Source organism: Salvelinus fontinalis, chromosome 35 (genome assembly GCF_029448725.1).
Source record: "Salvelinus fontinalis isolate EN_2023a chromosome 35, ASM2944872v1, whole genome shotgun sequence".
NCBI classification, from domain to species: Eukaryota; Metazoa; Chordata; class Actinopteri; order Salmoniformes; family Salmonidae; genus Salvelinus; species Salvelinus fontinalis.
The window spans coordinates 16,495,255-16,514,094 of record NC_074699.1 but is presented as its reverse complement, the minus strand read 5'-3'; the positions used below and the strand labels follow the sequence as shown (position 1 = coordinate 16,514,094).

Here is an 18,840-nt window from a genome sequence, read left to right as displayed (position 1 = left end):
AACAGAAATTGGGGTTTATTTGAGATTTTATTGTTATCTTGACATAATGATTTGATACTATCATGAGGCATGCACACAGATAAATGTAAATTTTTCAAATGTAATTTTTAGTACAATGCATGTTAAAAGCATTACTCAGTCGTAAGGCTTCCTCAGTCACAGTGGGATTCATTGTTCATCTTTCTCTCAAGGCTGAAGCCCGACACAGCAGAAGGAGGGATATTTGCAGTGGCTAAACATGACGCTTATGAGCACAATCCTAGACAAAGTTATCTTTATGTACAGACATTCTAATACTGCTTATGGCAATGGACACAGTTCTTACAACACAATACATTCACAATCGACTCAACTGAGTTTCTGCTGGGGTGAAACACATAAGATGAACATAGCACACATAGAAACTACCCTTTCAAGTTTCATACATTGCTTATAGTTTTGAATTAACTGTTATTAAAATGTGCGAGAGACAGTGCTGTCCAAAACATTGTGTTGACATATGGAAGTTAAAAAAACACCTGCACACTAGTCAGTAACATTTACCTCATGACTTGTTGTCATGACCAGATTGAACTTCTGTAAAATGAAAAAGTTCAAATCTGAAGGGATATGGCGTTTTGAAACTTACAACCTCTGCTGCTAGTATTGGCTTGATATACAGTACCAGTCAAAAGTTTGGACACGCATACTCATTCAAGGGTATTTCTCTATTTTTACTATTTTCTACATTGTAAACTCAGCAAAAAAAGAAACGTCCTCTCACTATCAACTGTGTTTATTTTCAGCAAACTTAACATGTGTGAATATTTGTATGAACATAAGATTCAACAACTTAGACATAAACTGAACAAGTTCCATAGACATGTGACTAACAGACATGGAATAATGTGTCCCTGAACAATGAGGGGATCAAAATCAAAAGTAACAGTCAGTATCTGGTGTGGCCACCAGCTGCATTAAGTACTGCAGTGCACCTCCTCCTCATGGACTGCACCAGATTTGCCAGTTCTTGCTGTGAGATGTTACTCCACTCTTCCACCAAGGCACCTGCAAGTTCCCGGACATTTCTGGGTGGGAATGGCCGTAGCCCTCACCCTCCGATCCAACAGGTCCCAGACCTGCTCAATGGGATTGAGATCCGGGCTCTTCGCAGGCCATGCCAGAACACTGACATTCCTGTCTTGTAGGGAACAGAACGTGGTCTGCCACTGCGAGGACGATCAGCTGTCCATCCTGTCTCCCTGTAGCGCTGTCTTAGGCGTCTCACAGTACGGACATTCCAATTTATTGCCCTGGCCACATCTGCAGTCCTCATGCCTCCTTGCAGCATGCCTAAGGCACGTTCACGCAGATGAGCAGGGACCCTGAGCATCTTTCTTTTGGTGTTTTTCAGAGTCAGTAGAAAGGCCACTTTAGTGTTCTAAGTTTTCATAACTGACCTTAATTGCCTACCGTCTGTAAGCTGTTAGAGTCTTAACGACCGTTCCACAGGTGCATGTTCATTAATTGTTTATGGTTTATTGAACAAGCATAGGAAACAGTGCTTAAACCCTTTACAATGAAGATCTGTGAAGTTATTTGGAATTTTACGAATTATCTTTGAAAGACAGGGTCCTGAAAAAGGGACATTTCATTTTTTGCTGAGTTTAGAATAATAATTTAGACATCAAATCGATGAAATAACACATATGAAATCATGTAGTAACCAAAAAAGTGTTAAACAAACATTTGAGATTCTTCAAAGTAGCCACCCTTTGCCTTGATGACAGCTTTGCAGACTCTTGGCATTATCTCAACCAGCTTCATGAGGTAGTCACCTGGAATGCATTTCAATTAACAGGTGTGCCTTGTTAAAAGTTAATTTGCAGAATTTCTTTCCTTCTTAATGCATTTGAGCCAATCAGTAGTGTTGTGACAAGTTAGGGGTGGTATACAGAAGATAGCCCTCTTTGGTAAAAGACCAAGTCTATATTATGGCAAGAACAGCTCAAATAAACAAAGAAAAACTACAGTCCATCATTACTTTAAGACATGAAGGTTAGTCAATACAGAAAATTTAAAGAAAATTTGCAGTAGCAAAAACCCTCAAGTGATATGATGAAACTGGCTCTCATGAGGTCAGCCATAGGAAAGGAAGACCCAGAGTTACCTCTGCTGCAAAGGATAAGTTCATTAGAGTTACCAGCCTCAGAAAATGCAGCCCAAATAAATGCTTCACAGAGTTCAAGTAACAGACACATCTCAACATCAACTGTTCAGGGGAGACTGTGAATCAGGCCTTCCTGGTCGAATTGCTGCAAAGAAACTACTACTAAAGGACACCAATAATAAGAAGAGACTTGCTTGGGACAAGAAACACGAGCAATGGACATTAGACCGGTGTAAATCTGTCCTGTGGTCTGATGTGTACAAATTTGAGATTTGTGGTTCCAACCACTGTGTCTTTGTGAGACGCAGAGTAAGTGAACGGATGATCTCCGCATGTGTGGCTCCCACTGTGAAGCATGGAGGAGAATGTGTGATGGTGTGGGGGTGCTTTGCTAGTGACACTGTCTGTGATTTATTTAGAATCCAAGGCACGCGTAACCAGCATGGCTACCACAGCATTCTGCAGCGATACGCCAATGCCAGCTGGTTTGCGCTTAATGGGACTATTATTTGTTTTTCAACAGGACAATGACCCAACACACCTTCAGGCTGTGTAAGGGCTATTTGACCAAGAAGGAGAGTGATGGAGTGCTGTATCAGATGACCTGCCCTCCACAATCAACCGACCTCAACCTAATTGAGATGGTTTGGGATGAGTTGGACCGCAGAGTGAAGGAAAAGCAGCCAACAAGTGCTCAGCATATGTGGGATCTCCTTCAAGACGGTTGGAAAAGCATTCCGGGTGAAGCTGGTTGAGAGAATGCCAAAAGTGTGCAAAGCTGTCATCAAGGCAGAGGGTGGCTACTTTGAAGAATATAAAATATAAAATGTATTTTGATTTGTTTAACACTTTTTTGGTTACGACATGATTCCTTCCGTATGTGTTATTTCATAGTTTTGATGTCTTCACTGTTATTCTACAATTTAGAAAATAGTAAAAATAAAGAAAAACCCTTGAATGAGTAGGTGTGTTCAAACTTTTGACTGGTACTGTATATAAACTAAATTATATTACCCAAGTCACTCCCAAATACCCTTTCATTGTCCATCTAAACTATATTGACAACAGGATTTCAATCGTCCTTTAGCGGTCAAGGACTCTCTTCCCTGCTATCAAACCAGCAGGAAAAGTCAATAAATATTTACAAAGCAACCATGACCCTTCCCCATTACTTCAGACACATTAGTAAAATATGTATTTACATGAAAATTAAAAACAAAGAAAAGTAAATGAAACAATATGCAATATTACATTATACAATATTACATTGATGTGAATATAAAAAATACATTGTGATGCATCAAAAAAACATCACAAACAACACAAATAAATAACGTAAACACCTTCTGCCCAGATGACCCTCTTTAGTATTAACATCAGCAAAATATCGGGAGTATCAGTTGGATGAATGTTAGCTCAGAAAAGGATAAGTCATTGACACAAAAGTAAGAAAGGTAATCACTCTGGCTCACTTGCCATCCTCATACACTCATTAGTCTGCTAGTCTTGTCTACCCAGAGCTCTCCAACTGGACTGTAAACAACCGCTCCTTACAGCTCCTCTGTGGAGGAAAATGGGATCTGTCCTTGGTTTATATATACATAGGAGTCTCCTGTCCTGTTAAGAGTCTGAACATGGCCGCTGGCATTGTCTTCATGTGGATCTGGTTTAGGAAAAGACAGAAAACGAACATTTAGCTAGGCACTTGCATCTATCGCTTGTTATTTTATCTGTCAATATCTTTATTGAAAATAATCAAGCTTAGAGGCCCACACGTACAGCCTAATGATTGTATTGATGAATGCATATTATGCTCATTCCTCTTTCAAAGATGTACCTGCCTTGGCCAGTAATCTAGTTTTGTGAATTCTCATTCTAATTGATTGTGGTGTCCTCTGAGCTCCTTTATGAACTCTAGCTGTGTGTCTGAAGTGAACCTCACCTCGCCCACAGAGTTTGAGAGGGCTTGGACAATCTTCTCATGCGCTGTAGCCACCACGCTTTGACCATTGATCTCAATGATGCGGTGGCCAACCCGGACACCCCCCCGCTCAGCAATACCCCCACGCATCAGGCTGCAGATCTGTGGGTGAAGATGACAAACAGAAGGTGAATATTATCCTTCATGGCAGTCACTCACCTCCATTGGCAACAAGACAGGGGTAATTCTATAGGGGAATAAAGCAATGATGCAACGTTGTTCCATTAAATCTACTGGAACAGTTGTGTTGCTAAAATTTCAAAGATAGTTCATGGATTTGGTCGTGTGATCCTGATAGGGAGAGGCCAGGGGGAGATTTGAGCTCTGTGGATGACATTGTAAGGTTAATCTGTATGCAGTAGCAAGGAAAATGGCAGTTCACACCGAGCTGATAACCCAAGGCAATAAAGCTCCTAGCTTCAGCCTCGGGGCAACGACAGATATAACAGTAATTCCATCTATTCTTTTTATAGGATTTTGAAGGGATATTGTCAGACTATATGAATATTGCTCTAAGGAGTTGACAATTTGTGTCATAGAAGCAATGTGTCACATAGGATAACTTGAATACAGCAGAGACTTGAATAAAGTGGTATGAGGAACACACTAAGATACGTGTGTGTGTGCGCAGCATGTTTCTTTTCATCAAAGCTTGTAACGCTCATGATGCAAATCACATACGCACAGACCTACAGGCCAACAGCTTGTCATATCGTTTGATACAATATTCTTTTCCTCAGAATTGGTTTCTTTAGAGATATGACTGTACCAGCTGAGAGGAGAAAACAAAAAAAGTTTTTAATAATTTACGGGGCTGTCTTATCCTATTCAGTTTATGTCAGCTGAAATCCTCCTGAGGGAACTGAAGTTTTGTTGGACAAAGACATCGATAAAGTCCAGAATCTCATCAAAAGTATTTTTCAACCAATCACAGACTGTTATCTCAGCCTGTGTTATTCAACCTACCGGGCTAAGCGGTGGTGACTGATCTGATCGTACTTACAATCCCATTCTGGACGCTGAAGCCCAGCTGGTACTTGAGGTCTGGCCTCTTGATGAGCACGGTGGTGACAGGGGGACAGCTCACAATGTTCAGCTTCACCTGCACCTGGTTCTTCAGGCCCTGATGGACAAACACAGTGGTCAGACAGAGCAGAGGGCGTCCTGCAACCTCCACTGGGTTTAGTCAGTGGATTATTTTACATTAGAATTATGATCAAATTACAGAATTTATGTAGTCTTACACAATTAATGTAATGTCACCATAATAACCACTAATGACTCTTCCGAGAACTCTGTCCCTGTCCATGTACCTTGATGATTCCCTGACAGGTGGCAAGCGGCAGCCCCACCAGGCTGGTGTTGTTGATGGACATGATCTGGTCTCCGATGCTGAGCTTCCCGGAGCGGGCGGCCGGCCCACCGTTCATCATGTTGGCCAGAATGACCGTGGGTAGGATGGAGCCCCAGCCAGACTCCACTATGACCACGCCCAAGATCTCACCCTTATGCTTCTCCAGCTGCAGCTGTGGAGCCAGCCAATAGCGAGAGAAAGAGAGAGAGAGAGAGAGAGAGAGAGAGAGTGATGAGTGCCTCTAGTCAAAGCGATTGTGGGCAGGAGAAAAATAAATCAGGGAGAAATATAATGGTGTAGCGGAAGAACCGAAACAACGTGCGGAAGGAGGGCCAGATGGGTATAAGACCACTGTCAGCTTCTCTGGTAATTGGCTCAGTCCATGTGCAGTACTTCAACAGAACTAGACTGCCTCACTGCTCATCAAAGATTCTTTCCTACTAAGCAAGAAACTGAGCATCCAAAAGTCCTCAGAGAAGTGGATTGTACAGTGCATCTGAGGCACCATTATACAGTTACCTCATACAGTTAAATGAGAGCCAAACCTCTTTGCAGTTCTCAGAGTTTGAGAAGTGGATGAGGTCATCGTTGTACATCTCCTGCGTGTTAATGATGTCACTGTACTCCTTCTGACTCAGGTCCTCTGGGTTGATGCCGTTAGCCCTCAGGAACTCCTGGTAAGCCACGCTAAATGACTGCCCAATCGACTGGGCTATGAGCTGGGCCTGGAGAGCCAATGAGAAGAGAGGATAATGCCATGAAAATAGAATTTACCCATGAGTGTTATGAGTCAAATTTCTGTGGTCTGAGAGGGTTTTTCCCTTCTAGTAATTATATTTCTATGAATAAAACCAGCTATGCATTTGGCAGAAGCAATACACTTCCAATACACTGTCACAGTGACAGCAATGTGGAGAATCACATCACAGAGCAACTGGGGGATGCAGATCAATATTCATTTATGTGGTATGAATCAATGCACATAAGGCATCGCTTCACTGTTGCCAAGTACTATTTGAGGTCCAATAAAAATTGAATTTAAATGTCAAAACCTATTTGTCATGTCTTCATTACTGACATATAACTGGACCAAAACATGTTCGCACAGCTAAAGTGGTGAGCATCATGAAGCCTGGATCATTGGTGCAATGATTGCTTCATTTTCCTTATAAAATGGCAACAGTATTGATTGTAAAAAGCTGATCTAAATACGAGAAGAACAGGAAAGTCATCTAATTGCATATCATATGATATTAGGGATGTGTTTACCCCATCCAGTTTCCCTATATTTACCTCCTACCTTTGCTCAGGCAGTTTTAGGGAATAATATGTTTTCAAAGGAAGCAAGCTGTGGTTGCCCTGTTAACAAACATCCAACTGCATGCTGGGCTTTGATAGACACATGAAGCACATCCTGGACTGTGGTGTGGGTCAAAATTGGCAGTATTACTGTAACAGACAGCATATCACACATTGGCAATGTCTCTGCACTGGCCCGAGGGACAGGGAGGCAGTTAACCAGTGATTGAAATGTCAGGGCAATATAAACAACCTGCTATTTGAGTTGTAGGAATCCCCTACCCCTAACTCAGCCAATCCTGCCCATAACGAACGAGGACAGTAAAGCCAGTCGTTGCCCTTATCCAGACCAGTAGATCAAGGATCAGTCCTACCATGTAATAGGTAGACAGTAATAAGACACTGTTGGGAGAGGCATTGAAATATATCATTGTCCCTTCTGCGCTAAAGCTAAATGACTCATGTGTCAACACTCAGACTGACCGTCCTTTTTAACACACCAGCTAATTAGACATGGAGAAATGGCGATTAGGAGGGACAACTGCAATGCAGGGGCAGACGCACGCTGGCTAGGGGAGGAGACAGGCAGAGAGACTGGCCTATCAGAGGTGGATCCTCCCAGCTAAACATATCAGAGGGTGTTACTGGTGAACATGTCGTTCATAATGTGTTGTTGTGACTAATCTCTGAATCAGTCACAACCCATTACCTCTACATTTAGAAACATGTCCTGTGCATAACCTGTCACCTGGTCCTGATCCATTCTACCATTTGAGATTAGCCTCAAGGGGCAGATCACAGACATTTACACACATTCACTTACGTCCTCAGACTCAAAGACGTGGCAGATCATCCGGTACTGTTTCTTGGCCTCTGGGGCTCCAGGTGTGGTCTCGATGCAGTCCTGGGAGGCTGTGCGCGGCATGCGGCGCCTCGCCATCAGCACCACGATGTTCCCAATGTCAGCTATGTAGGAGATGGTGCGCAGGGCGTTGTCCATCATAGTTTCCTGTGTACGCAACCACAGCAACAAACACTGAACAACTAGTACCTTCCCTCGTAGACAGATACATGTGAATAACAACAGGGTATCATGATGACCGAACACACCGTAACAGGTGTACTAATACACAGTATAAAAATACTAAAATATATACTGTGTTGGGTTCTGAGAATATGAAATATACTTATTCATGTCATTGATTGAGTGCTGAGGTTTAGAGGGTCTACACCAGTTAATGGTTATAGGAGGAAGGTATATAGTGGGGGCAACTAAGCTTGGAATGTGTTGAGTAAAGGGAAGCGATTACATGTGGCAGGGATTGATAAGGGGAGAGAGCCATAGATTAGTGATGAAGGGGGGGTTGAGGTCAAGATAGCTTAAGGGAGAAATAAAAAGTTTATGGCCTGTATCACTAGTGTCCTGCCTAGCAGTAAAGAATGATGTTTGTACAGATGGGTAGGAGGAGACTCAGCCTAAGAGGAACGGTTAAATATCAGTGCTTGTGTGAAAATGTTTTTCTCTGAATGCAGCTGTATGGGCAGAATAAACTTGGTTAAGCTTTCATAAATGTCCGTTGAGTGTTTTACTCTGAGAATTAGAATGTAACAACTGTATTACAATTGACGCTTCGAGTAAAATAAACACACGGTGTGTTTTGCAAGCTTCAGGTGAAGTATGACAAGGTGCTTATCTTCACACGAGTGTCTGGTAGCGCCGTAGGAGGAGTGGGAACGCTCAGCTCCGTCCTGCACGCTCTTCAGCGAAACATCATTAGTTCGTCAGCAGAATTAATGATCCAATTAGTCTGTGCATGCTGCGCCTACAGCCTTTCACCTTTCTCATGGTGAGCAGCCTCAGCAGAGTGGCAGAACTCCATGCATTTCCACTCAGCCCATATGCTCCGTAGCAGACCAAGGCGTGGGAATCACACCTCTAATCAAACTGGGGTTCTTGAATGTTCTCATCCCTTCTGGTACACACAGACAGTAGGGGCTGAACCAAGGCATGTTTGGGGATTATTTAAAAAGATTATTCAAAAGGATTGCTCTTACATTTTCATTCGCGGCACAAATGTTCTGAGTGTGTATGGAATATGACATTATTCCATCTAGGAAGTGGTAGAATTGGTATCGTAAATAAGAAAAATCAAATGAAAATGCCATCGTGTTGCAATTTATGGAAGAGCAGTTCTGACTTCAATCTCTCACCAACTAACCAACCCCCATAAATCCAGACTTTTCCCATCTTGATGGTTGCGGGAAGCAAGAAGAGACACTGCATTGCAGCACATTACAGTAGGCTGTGCCAGGCAGCCAGCCCACACACTGCTGTTCTGTTCAGTCGGACTGCAACTCAACGACAGGGACACACATTCTGTTCACAGTCAGTCAGCTGGCACTCTAGTCTCTACACCAGAGACATCACTGTTAACACTGCGGCTGACCTTCTCACATTGGAAAATCTTGTTTCCCATAAGACATTAAGGCATGACATCAAGAGTAAAGTGCTACACTCTACCTCATTTATAACTGCATTACTGTTCAAAGTCATGTGTCAAGCATGTATGTCCTAAACAATTTGGCTTTGGAGGCGAGATGATTTCTGACTAATTACTATTGTAGATGGATTGGGTTGGGAATCAAATGGGTTGGGAATCAAATGGGTTGGGAATCAAATGGGTTGGGAAACCCAGTGTTTAAAACTAGCTTTCATCTTCCTGCTACGTCCCACTTTATTGACAGCTGTCTATAGAGGCTTTCTGGCTTTAACATTTCATTTATTTTTTATCCTCGCTCAGAGGGAGATCAGATAATAAATATTAAATAAATAAATTATCACCCAAAATCTGTCACAAAGGTCACCGAGAGGAGTTGTGTGGCTATGGCCCCACTGCATTTGATTGGTCCTGTCAGGGCTGGAGTGAGGACCTCTACTCACCTGTGTGTCTGCGTTGAGCACTTTGATCCTCTGGGTGGAGATGAAAAGGTCCACCTCTGTCAGTGTCTGTGCGTCCCCCTCTGGGCTCTGGACGGAGACAAAAGAGAGACAGGCGTGTCAGAGTCCCCCCTGAGGCAGGAGAGAGCGGCCCGGGTGTACATTCTCTAAGCACCCTGGCTGGGGGCTGAGGAGAGCTCACCAAGGGCCCACGGTTAACAGGCTGCACACAGTTTTAAAGCTATTTCATAAATCACGTAGGTTGGCACCCGGCGGACCCCTGGCAAGCCTACAGTAGGTGTTCAGTCAGTGCTGGACTAAGGCTACACCCATAGAGAACAGACATAAAATGTACATTCATATTCCATTTCATAATCTCAATTATAACACATTGTAACACATTGATATCTATGAAAGAATTGGTTAGTAGCATTGCCATAGGATGTTGTTGTTGTTTATTGAGTGGTGGTCATGCTCACATTGTTCCACACAAAATGGGTCTCTATAGGCTACTATATCTATACAATGGGGACTAGGTGATTAATAATATTCATTTTCATGATAAATGGTCATGTGATTGCGCATGCAGGACTGCATGGAATACATATGGAATTAAAAACAGCCATCTCTGTGATAGACAGAGCCAGCATCCAGATCAGATTTGAGGCAGCGGGAATGAGGGCAGGTCATTTAGTCACAGAGGGACCCGGTTAGCTCTGGGGCTTTACATCAATAGGTCCGACATGATGTTGGTGTGTTGAGAATCGGCACAGATGAGAGTAGGCGCAACATGGCAGCTAAGCCATTACAAGCTGCCGGATGTGTGTGAATACCAGCCCCAGGCATGTGGTTTGCATTCACGCTAATCACCACGCACTGCGTGTTAATTCAATCACGTTTGATTTAGGTTAATTATCTAAGGACTGATGTGTGTATAATGAGCAGCATAATGTACATGTTTTTAAAATATGCAATACATAATGAAGCAATTTATTTGATGTTATGTCTAATAGATTAAATTATAATTTGTAGTAATTCTGTGTAGGCTAGAATATTTCTTTGCATCATCAATATCATCAAGGGATTTCAGGTTTGCTGGCTCTGATTTTCAGAGCACAAGCTGCAGGGATGTTCCCGGAGTTCACACAGTCCAGCCTCTCAGTGATGCATGCAGGGTAATCAGATGGAGTGGGATATGGAGATTCTCATCATAACTCAAGTCACCTCCTCAAACTCCACGGCTCAGAGTGAGTCAGAATGAGACAGACAGACAGATGGAACAGGGAGCCGGAGGGTGAGGGTGGAGTCAAGGTGGCCCTTCTCTCTGTTCTTATCAGATCAGATTGTTTTTACACACCGCCTTTTTCTTGATTTTGGCAGCCTTCTGAACCCTCTGGGAGGAGACGTTGGGACAGAACAGGGTCGTCAGACACGGGACGGGAGGAGCGGCAAAAACAGAGGGCAGGAAGTAAAGAAAGTAAAAGAAAGTAAGAGACAATAACTAAATCAAACAGCAGGTGTATCATTGCTCTGAGAGGGAGAGGAGCGATGGCACAGCTGTGTTCTGCAGAAACTAATTAAGACGGCAATTAAAAGGATCATAATTGCTCTTTTTCTTTCGAATACAGAAAATCATAAAAACATGCAAAAATGAGTTGATACCTTAATATCAAAGTAAAAGGGAACTTGAGTGTAGCATTTGCAAATACTCTATCAAAGGGCTTCAGGTTCAAATGTGAAGTCAAGGCAAGACATCCTCGGCATACCTTTCCTGTCCTGTCTTTCAGAAAATGGTGAGGAATTACCGCAGAGCCCTGCATCCTGAGATGACTTGACATGTAATTTAAGGCAACACAATGATTTAGTCCTGCATTGACATCCGTCACCATCCCCCTGAGAAATGGGATGTCAAAACTGACAGTTGGTGACTGAGTGGTATTCAAATGTTTTCAAATGGTCTAAAAACAACACATTGAGAAACCTACTGTAGGGTGGCTGACCAGAAATCACTGATTCAGTAAATTCAGTTGATTCAGATTCAGTTAAGATACAGATTCAGTTAATTCAGTTGATTCAGTTTCAGTTACGATACATATTCAGTTAATGCAGATTCAGTTAATCTCACACCTTCTGTGCAACTGACTAGGTCTCCCCTTTCCCAACACTGAGCCCCACAAAAAGACTTTAACGCTGCAGGTCAACTGCACAGGACCAGAAGGAGGATGTGGTGAAGTCCAGACACATAAAGAACCTCTGTTTGTGAGCCCTGAGCTGAAGCTGGTTCATCTGTTCCAGTCCCATCCATCATCAGTCAGACTCCGTTACTACGGCTGCCTGAGAGAGTTGATACCACAGCTCTCTGCAAGCCAGCCAGTCAGGAGCAGAGGAAGGGTCAGCACTCTCTCTACCGCTTCACCGTTTGCTGGGAGACAGAGCAGAGGGCAGGATCTTGCCTCTCAGACGATCGAGCAAGTTGGATGTTTGCGTGCTGCAACTAGTCAGTTTATTTGTGTTCGTATGGGAAGCAGAGCAGAGAACGGCCTTCAGGGATGATCCTGGGTTGTTTGTTACACATTTACTGCACCACCTTCAGCCCTCCTAATGCAAGGCAGTCCTCCAGCTACATCCAGCTACACCCACTGCATCAAATCAAGGCAGGCAGAAAAAGGAGTGGGCGATGAAGCTGCATAAATTTGACATCAAAATGAGGGGCGCATGCCAAAGAAGATCTGTAAAAATAAAACCTATGACGGCGTGCGATTTATCTGCAATGTTACGTTTTTCTGTTCTCTGTAGCAGTGGACTAAATATTGAGGACAGCAGTGTAATTAATATGTGTGTGGGTTGTGGGTTTATGAGAACCATAAAATGAAACTGAGGGAGGCAGGCAGCACAGAGCACCCTGCCCAGTCCCAGTGTTCAGGGGTTGGTGTGTGAAGAACTGGTAACTACCAACACATAACAGAGCCCGATCCCCTGCCTCCAGAGTGACATAATGCCAATTCATCTGTGGAGAGAAACATAATCTGTAGTTCCTCCTCAGATGAGAGCAGAGAACAAGTGGCATGCTTCCCGATGGCCTCCTCCACAGCTGAACAGCCAACGTAAAAATAATGACGAAAAAAAAACGCTCAGTTAAGCGTTGCCATGGTATCATCTTCAAAGGCCTTTGATGGTAGCGAGAGAACGGAAGGATTTTTTTTTGTCACTGGGATGGATGTAGCCAGATCCCAGCAGCAGTGGAAGGGAGGCAGGGGCCCATCAAAACTCTAATATCCCTCCAAAAGATGCCAGCCTTTCCCAAAGGAAAGCTGGCAGCTGTCTCAGATGGGAGGGTCACCTGCCCCAGTCTTGTGCCTGCTGACAAGAGAGTGTGCTACTGTGTCACACTGAGCTGTGGGTCAATTTGACCCACTGAGCTAACATACACTCCCATCTCTGCTCGGCAGTGACTGGCTGGCCTTGCCACAGGTGGATGTTTCTAAAAGTAGATCCCAGCCAAGTGCCAGTGGACCACCGAGTTAGATTATAAAATATTCATGATACAGCCCAGCCCATATTTTCATGAGAGGGAGAGGAAACGTATGGTGCCTGGACAACTCATGAACATCTGGTGTATCATCTTGGGTTGTATTCTCTTTGATCCAATAGGTATAGCTCCTAAAGTCATGTACAGCGCCTCCTTGTCTATGGTCTCAACAACACATTGTCAGCACACATGAACTCACTCAAGAACATTCCGTGCAAATACTATATTTGTGATCATTCGGTGATCAGACTGAGGGGGAAGACTGCCCTTGCATAAATGGCCTTTCAAAAGCTAGACTGCCAAAAGCAATCATAACTCCAGAGCTAGTTGAGAGCCAACCAGTAGTGAAGTGATTGAAATGCACAGTGGCGGAGTCTGTTTTGAATATGGCCATCCTCTCTGGCTGCTCCCCATCAGTATTCATAGCAGAGAAGTCATGTAGAAAATGGGACTGAAATGGAAGGGGAAACATAACCTCTGTGAGCCAGCAATCCATTACCAACACCATGTGACACATTACCCCAATCTGGCCCAACCGGAGCCCAAATGGATTGCTAATTCTGGCCAAATCTCAAACTGCTCTGACTGGGGAGATAAACAGCGTTGACGTCCATGTGGATTTAATAGGCCAATCTGGACCTCACTTGAATTAAAAAGACCAGCACCTTGCACTCACATTTGAAGTCCATTTATAAAACTGCATTTCTGTCTGCCAGATTGCAGACTATCTACAGCAAGAGGTTCCACTTAGAGTACTAATTAAAAAGGTTTCCAGCGGTTATGCCAATACTCTGTGCAAGCTTTGAAGTCTCAATCAGGGTTTATATATGCCTGAAACACAAATATAAAGTTTATTCAAAATATACAAGAACTAGAAAGATGAAAAATGATTGATGAATACCTTAAGGTGTTGTTTCCTCTACAGGGCATCACTAAATCCTGACAGTATAAACATCAACAGTGGGTTGTAAACAGAGCTAAAAGGACTGTAAACTAACCCACTGGAGAGGAACATGATTACACAGTACCACTGCGTCCTACAGTACAGTAGCAATAATACTACTAGATTGGACACTGTCTCCTGGGATGTAAACAAACACATCAGACACCCTTCACTCTGAATCTTCCAAAACGGTTGAGTCATGGTGAAAATATACCAGATCAAAACAACATCCATATGAAAAGGAACGAAGAAAGGGAAGCTGTTTGCGGGATTTGAAACGGGTGGTGCAGTGTGTGTGTGTGTGTGTGTGTGTGTGTGTGTGTGTGTGTGTGTGTGTGTGTGTGTGTGTGTGTGTGTGTGTGTGTGTGTGTGTGTGTGTGTGTGTGTGTGTGTGTGTGTGTGTGTGTGTGTGTGTGTGTGTGTGAGAGAGAGAGAGAGAGATGGAAGGCCTGTCTGCTGTCTGTCCGTACCTTGACCCGGCTGACAGCCTCCTGGGCCTGCATCATGCGGATGTTCTTGGACGGGTTCCTCTCAGAGAGCAGCTGGGTGGAGCCCAGGTAGTTAGCAGCAAAGATGATGCCATCAATAAGATCTTCTGGCTCACAGGGCCCCGGAACTGACAGAGAGGGACAGGGAGAATGGATGGACAGAGAAACGAAGGAGCAGGAGAAGATAAACGCTATTAGATCATACTTCTCTTGCAAAACAAAGACTGTGTTGTTCTAGCTGAAAGGTCACATACGTATGAGTATTGGTAGCCTTCTGTATGCACAATTTAAATAAATCAAACACTCAAATTCTGTAGCTGTTGGGTATTATGCAGAGAAACAATCACGGCGGAGGCTTGAGCAGTAAAATGGCCACGGGTTGGCAGGGAGCTGAGAGCTGAGAGAGGCACCAGGGGATTCATGTGGCCGTGTGATATGTAGATGTAGACTCTGTGACAACCTCTGAGGGATACAATGCACTGTCATGATATCAGAGAGAGTGAAAGAAAGAAACAACTCAGCCTCCAGGAAGCCCTGCTGTTCGCTGCCCAGTGGTGACAGGGGCCTGGCGAGGAATGCCTTGAAAACTTCTCGAACCAAACATACTCAGAGGCCTGGGTCTGGCCTGCTTAGATAGAGCCCTCCCACATTAAATCCCACAGCCCTCCCACATTAAATTGGCCAAATAAAGATAGTGAACACTTTATATGATCATTCTTCTTTACTTTCTTGTTTGTCTTCATTTTCAAACACAGACTCATTAATATCTCTCATGTCACAGCTGCAAGCTCATTATTTTCTCTCCTTAATACTCCATGATCTGTCATCTTGCAACTAGATTTTGAGTGGTTATTAAGGCGCTTGAATTAGAGAGACAAATCTAATATTCTTGGAATGAGCAGATCCCTGCACCCAAAGTGATATAAGTCTCTTACAGGGAATATCTGTTTTTGATGTTGTGAATTTGATTCATTCTTGTCTTTTGATTTCACCCTCGAGATAAACAGACGCAGAGGTGCCTTACCATCAACAAAGCAGGGGAACGATGCAGCCTTCTTTGTTTCCTGAAAAACAGAAAGTCTTGATTGAACTCTCTGAATTAGTAAAGCGGAATGAAATATGCATTCTCATTTCATAAAACTGAAAGGAAAACCCGCCTCTCTGCAAGGCCTTTGGCTTCCACACCAAACAACAGACCAACAAACTCCAAAAGCTTCAGTCTGTCAAAGAAGATGAAACATTTTTGAACATCAGTTCAAAGTAGCCTATGATATCGATACAAACCCTATTAATGAACAGATAAGAAAATGTAAGAAACGATGCAAGAACTGAATACATAGATGTGTGCTACGCTCTTAGAAAAACATGTGGTATCTAGAACCTAAAAGGGTTCTTTGGCTGTCCCCAGAACAGAACCCTTAGAAGAACCCTTTTTGGTTCCAGGTAGAACCCTTTTGGGTTTCATGTAGAACACTTCCCACAGGGAGTTCTACATGGAACTCAAAAGGGTCCTACCTGGAACCAAAAACGGTTCTACCTGGAACCAAAAACGGTTGTCCTATGGGGACAACCGAAAAACCATTTTGGAACCCTTTTTTTCTAAGAGTGTATAGTACAGATCAAAGGAAGTGCAACTTTATGGCATCGACCTGATTGTAAATAGTGGTCCGTGTTAACATGCAGGGTCATGAGATGTGAAACACAACTGTATATCAATACTTCCACAAAGCTCTGAATGAGAGAGCCGCACATTAAAGCACTCTGAGTAATGGGCATCACTTTAAAGACATGCCACTCAAATGGAGGGTCCAGGCTGAAATATGTGTGGCCGTTCATTACAGTCTGTTAGGAAGGCCCAGGAGCACTATCAAACCACTTAATAACTTAAAGGGAAACAACTTCCTAGTATATCTTAGTACACTTATGCCATAGTGGCCTCCCGCAAATATACAATACTTAAATGCTACCGTATCATTCTAGATGACCTTTAAAGTGAAGATGTGCCTCGCTCTGCAGTTCGACTGTTCTCTCCAGCCTTAGTGCTGGTGTGTGAATGAAAGCCTGGCCAGACAAAACAGTGTTAGGATGATAAGACTGGGTTGGGCAGGGGAGAGAGGGCTTAGTCTCTGAGCGTCACTTGAACGGTCAGGTCAAGGTTGAGTGGTTTCCCTGATGTAAACACACAGCTTGCTGCTCTCAACCAGTGGCTTGACTGCAGAGTCAAAAAAGGGCACAGCCAATTCCCTTCCTTTCAGAGCAATGGGAGTGGGGAATGAGGACAGCAGCCTTGTATAGAATGTCCCTGAGAGAAATGTCCACAATAATAACAGTGGGCATTTCCTTAAGAAAACTGGACAACTACACTGTGTTACCTGGAGACAGGGACTTCATTCATTCATAAACACAGTTCACTGATCCTCATAAATCCTCTGGCACTGGCCTTTTAACGAGGCATGGAGAGGCAGCCTTTAGTTATTATACCCACAGGCTCTGGAATAGCCTGCCAGAGAACCTGAAGGGGGCCAAAACTGTGGACATATTTTAAAGAGATCTTGAAACACATATTCTTTGCTTTGCTTTTCCTTTTAGTTGTTCAATTTGTATCATTTAAAAAAAGATATATCTTATGTTTGTTGTGTAGTAAATATGTGACTCACCACCTGTATTCGGTCTTACGTAACAACATTTGTAATTGTGTTTTTTACATTGGATAAAAGTAGAGACTCACAGCTACAAAATTATATATCATACACTGGATTTGAGAAACAATGGGAAAGTAATTCTGGTTTGAAAGTTGATAAACTTTGGTGCGAAAAAGTGCAAATCAATCCCAGAACAACAGCAAAGGACCTTGTGAAGATGCTGGAGGAAAGAGGTACAAAAGTATCTATATCCACAGTAAAACGAGTCCTATATTGACATAACCTGAAAGGCCACTCAGCAAGGAAGAAGCCACTGCTCCAAAACTGCCATAAAAAAGCCAGACTACGGTTTGCAACTGCACATGGGGACAAAGATCGTCCCAACCGTGAAGCACGGGGGTGGCAGCATCATGTTGTGGGGGTGCTTTGCTGCATGAAGGACTGGTCCACTTCACAAAATAGATGGCATCATGAGGTAGGAAAATTATGTGGATATATTGAAGCAACATCTCAAGACATCAGTCAGGAAGTTAAAGCTTGGTCGCAAATGGGTCTTTCAAATGGACAATGACCCCAAGCACACTTCCAAAGTTGTGGCAAAATGGCTTAAGGACAACAAAGTCAAGGTATTGGAGTGGCCATCACAAAGCCCTGACCTCATTCCTATAGAACTGAAAAAACGTGTGCGAGCAAGGAGGCCTACAAACCTGACTCAGTTACACCAGCTCTGTCAGGCGGAATGGGCAAAAATTCACCCAACTTATTGTGGGATAGCTTGTGGAAGGCTTCCCGAAACATTTGACCCAAGTTAAACAATTTAAAGGCAATGCTACCAAATACTAATTGAGTGTATGTAAACTTCTGACCTACTGGGAATGTGATGAAAGAAATAAAACCTGAAATAAATCATTCTCTCTACTATTATTCTGACATTTCACATTCTTAAAATAAAGTGGTGATCCTAATTGACCTAAGACAGGGAATTTTTACTCTGATTAAATGTCAGGAATTGTGAAAAACTGAGTTTAAATGTATTTGGCTAAGGTGTATGTAAACTTCTGACTTCAACTGTAGGTAAACAATGAACCTAGCTAGGTAAACAACGTGGAAGATCACACACGTCACGTAACGTTAGCTAACAAGCCAGTCAGATAAAGTTAGCTAGTTAAACAACAATGAACATAGTGCCAAATCATGTCGTTACTGCCCTGCATGAATCTGCTGGGAGCTAACCAACCAGGTTCAATGGTAGCTAGCTAACATTAGGCTCTAACTAGCAAAGCAAACAGCTCTGCGATACAGCTTTCATTTTCATTGTTTTTATTCGTTTTTCCTGTGAGGCACATTGTGTTGCATTCCATGTCTGAAATCTGATGTATAAATTAAGCTTGATTTGATATGATGATCAGTTAACCACTTAACTGAGGAACTCAATTTAACCTTGCGCAATACCCTAGATGCAGTTGCACCCCTAAAAACGAAAAACATTTGTCATAAGAAACTAGCTCCCTGGTATA

General features: G+C 43.1%; 1 protein-coding gene across 5 annotated transcripts in view; it reads right to left on the bottom strand.

Annotated features, from left to right (window-relative positions):
• Positions 1 to 8: 8 nt before the first annotated feature.
• The window catches only part of LOC129834399 (amyloid-beta A4 precursor protein-binding family A member 2-like), an 82,045-nt gene continuing 63,213 nt past the window's right edge, over positions 9 to 18,840 (bottom strand). For 3 of the 5 annotated variants that reach the window (XM_055899331.1, XM_055899330.1, XM_055899329.1), the window contains 10 exons: positions 15,706 to 15,745; positions 14,664 to 14,809; positions 11,079 to 11,114; positions 9,725 to 9,811; positions 7,607 to 7,792; positions 6,030 to 6,209; positions 5,444 to 5,656; positions 5,134 to 5,253; positions 4,092 to 4,232; positions 9 to 3,812 (listed from right to left, as the gene is read on the bottom strand). In XM_055899331.1, coding sequence (XP_055755306.1) covers positions 3,741 to 3,812; positions 4,092 to 4,232; positions 5,134 to 5,253; positions 5,444 to 5,656; positions 6,030 to 6,209; positions 7,607 to 7,792; positions 9,725 to 9,811; positions 11,079 to 11,114; positions 14,664 to 14,809; positions 15,706 to 15,745 — 1,221 coding nt within the window. In that variant the 3' untranslated portion in view covers positions 9 to 3,740. The remainder of the gene's footprint in view (positions 3,813 to 4,091; positions 4,233 to 5,133; positions 5,254 to 5,443; positions 5,657 to 6,029; positions 6,210 to 7,606; positions 7,793 to 9,724; positions 9,812 to 11,078; positions 11,115 to 14,663; positions 14,810 to 15,705; positions 15,746 to 18,840) is intronic. The other 2 variants (XM_055899332.1, XM_055899333.1) reach the window with 2 other exon arrangements.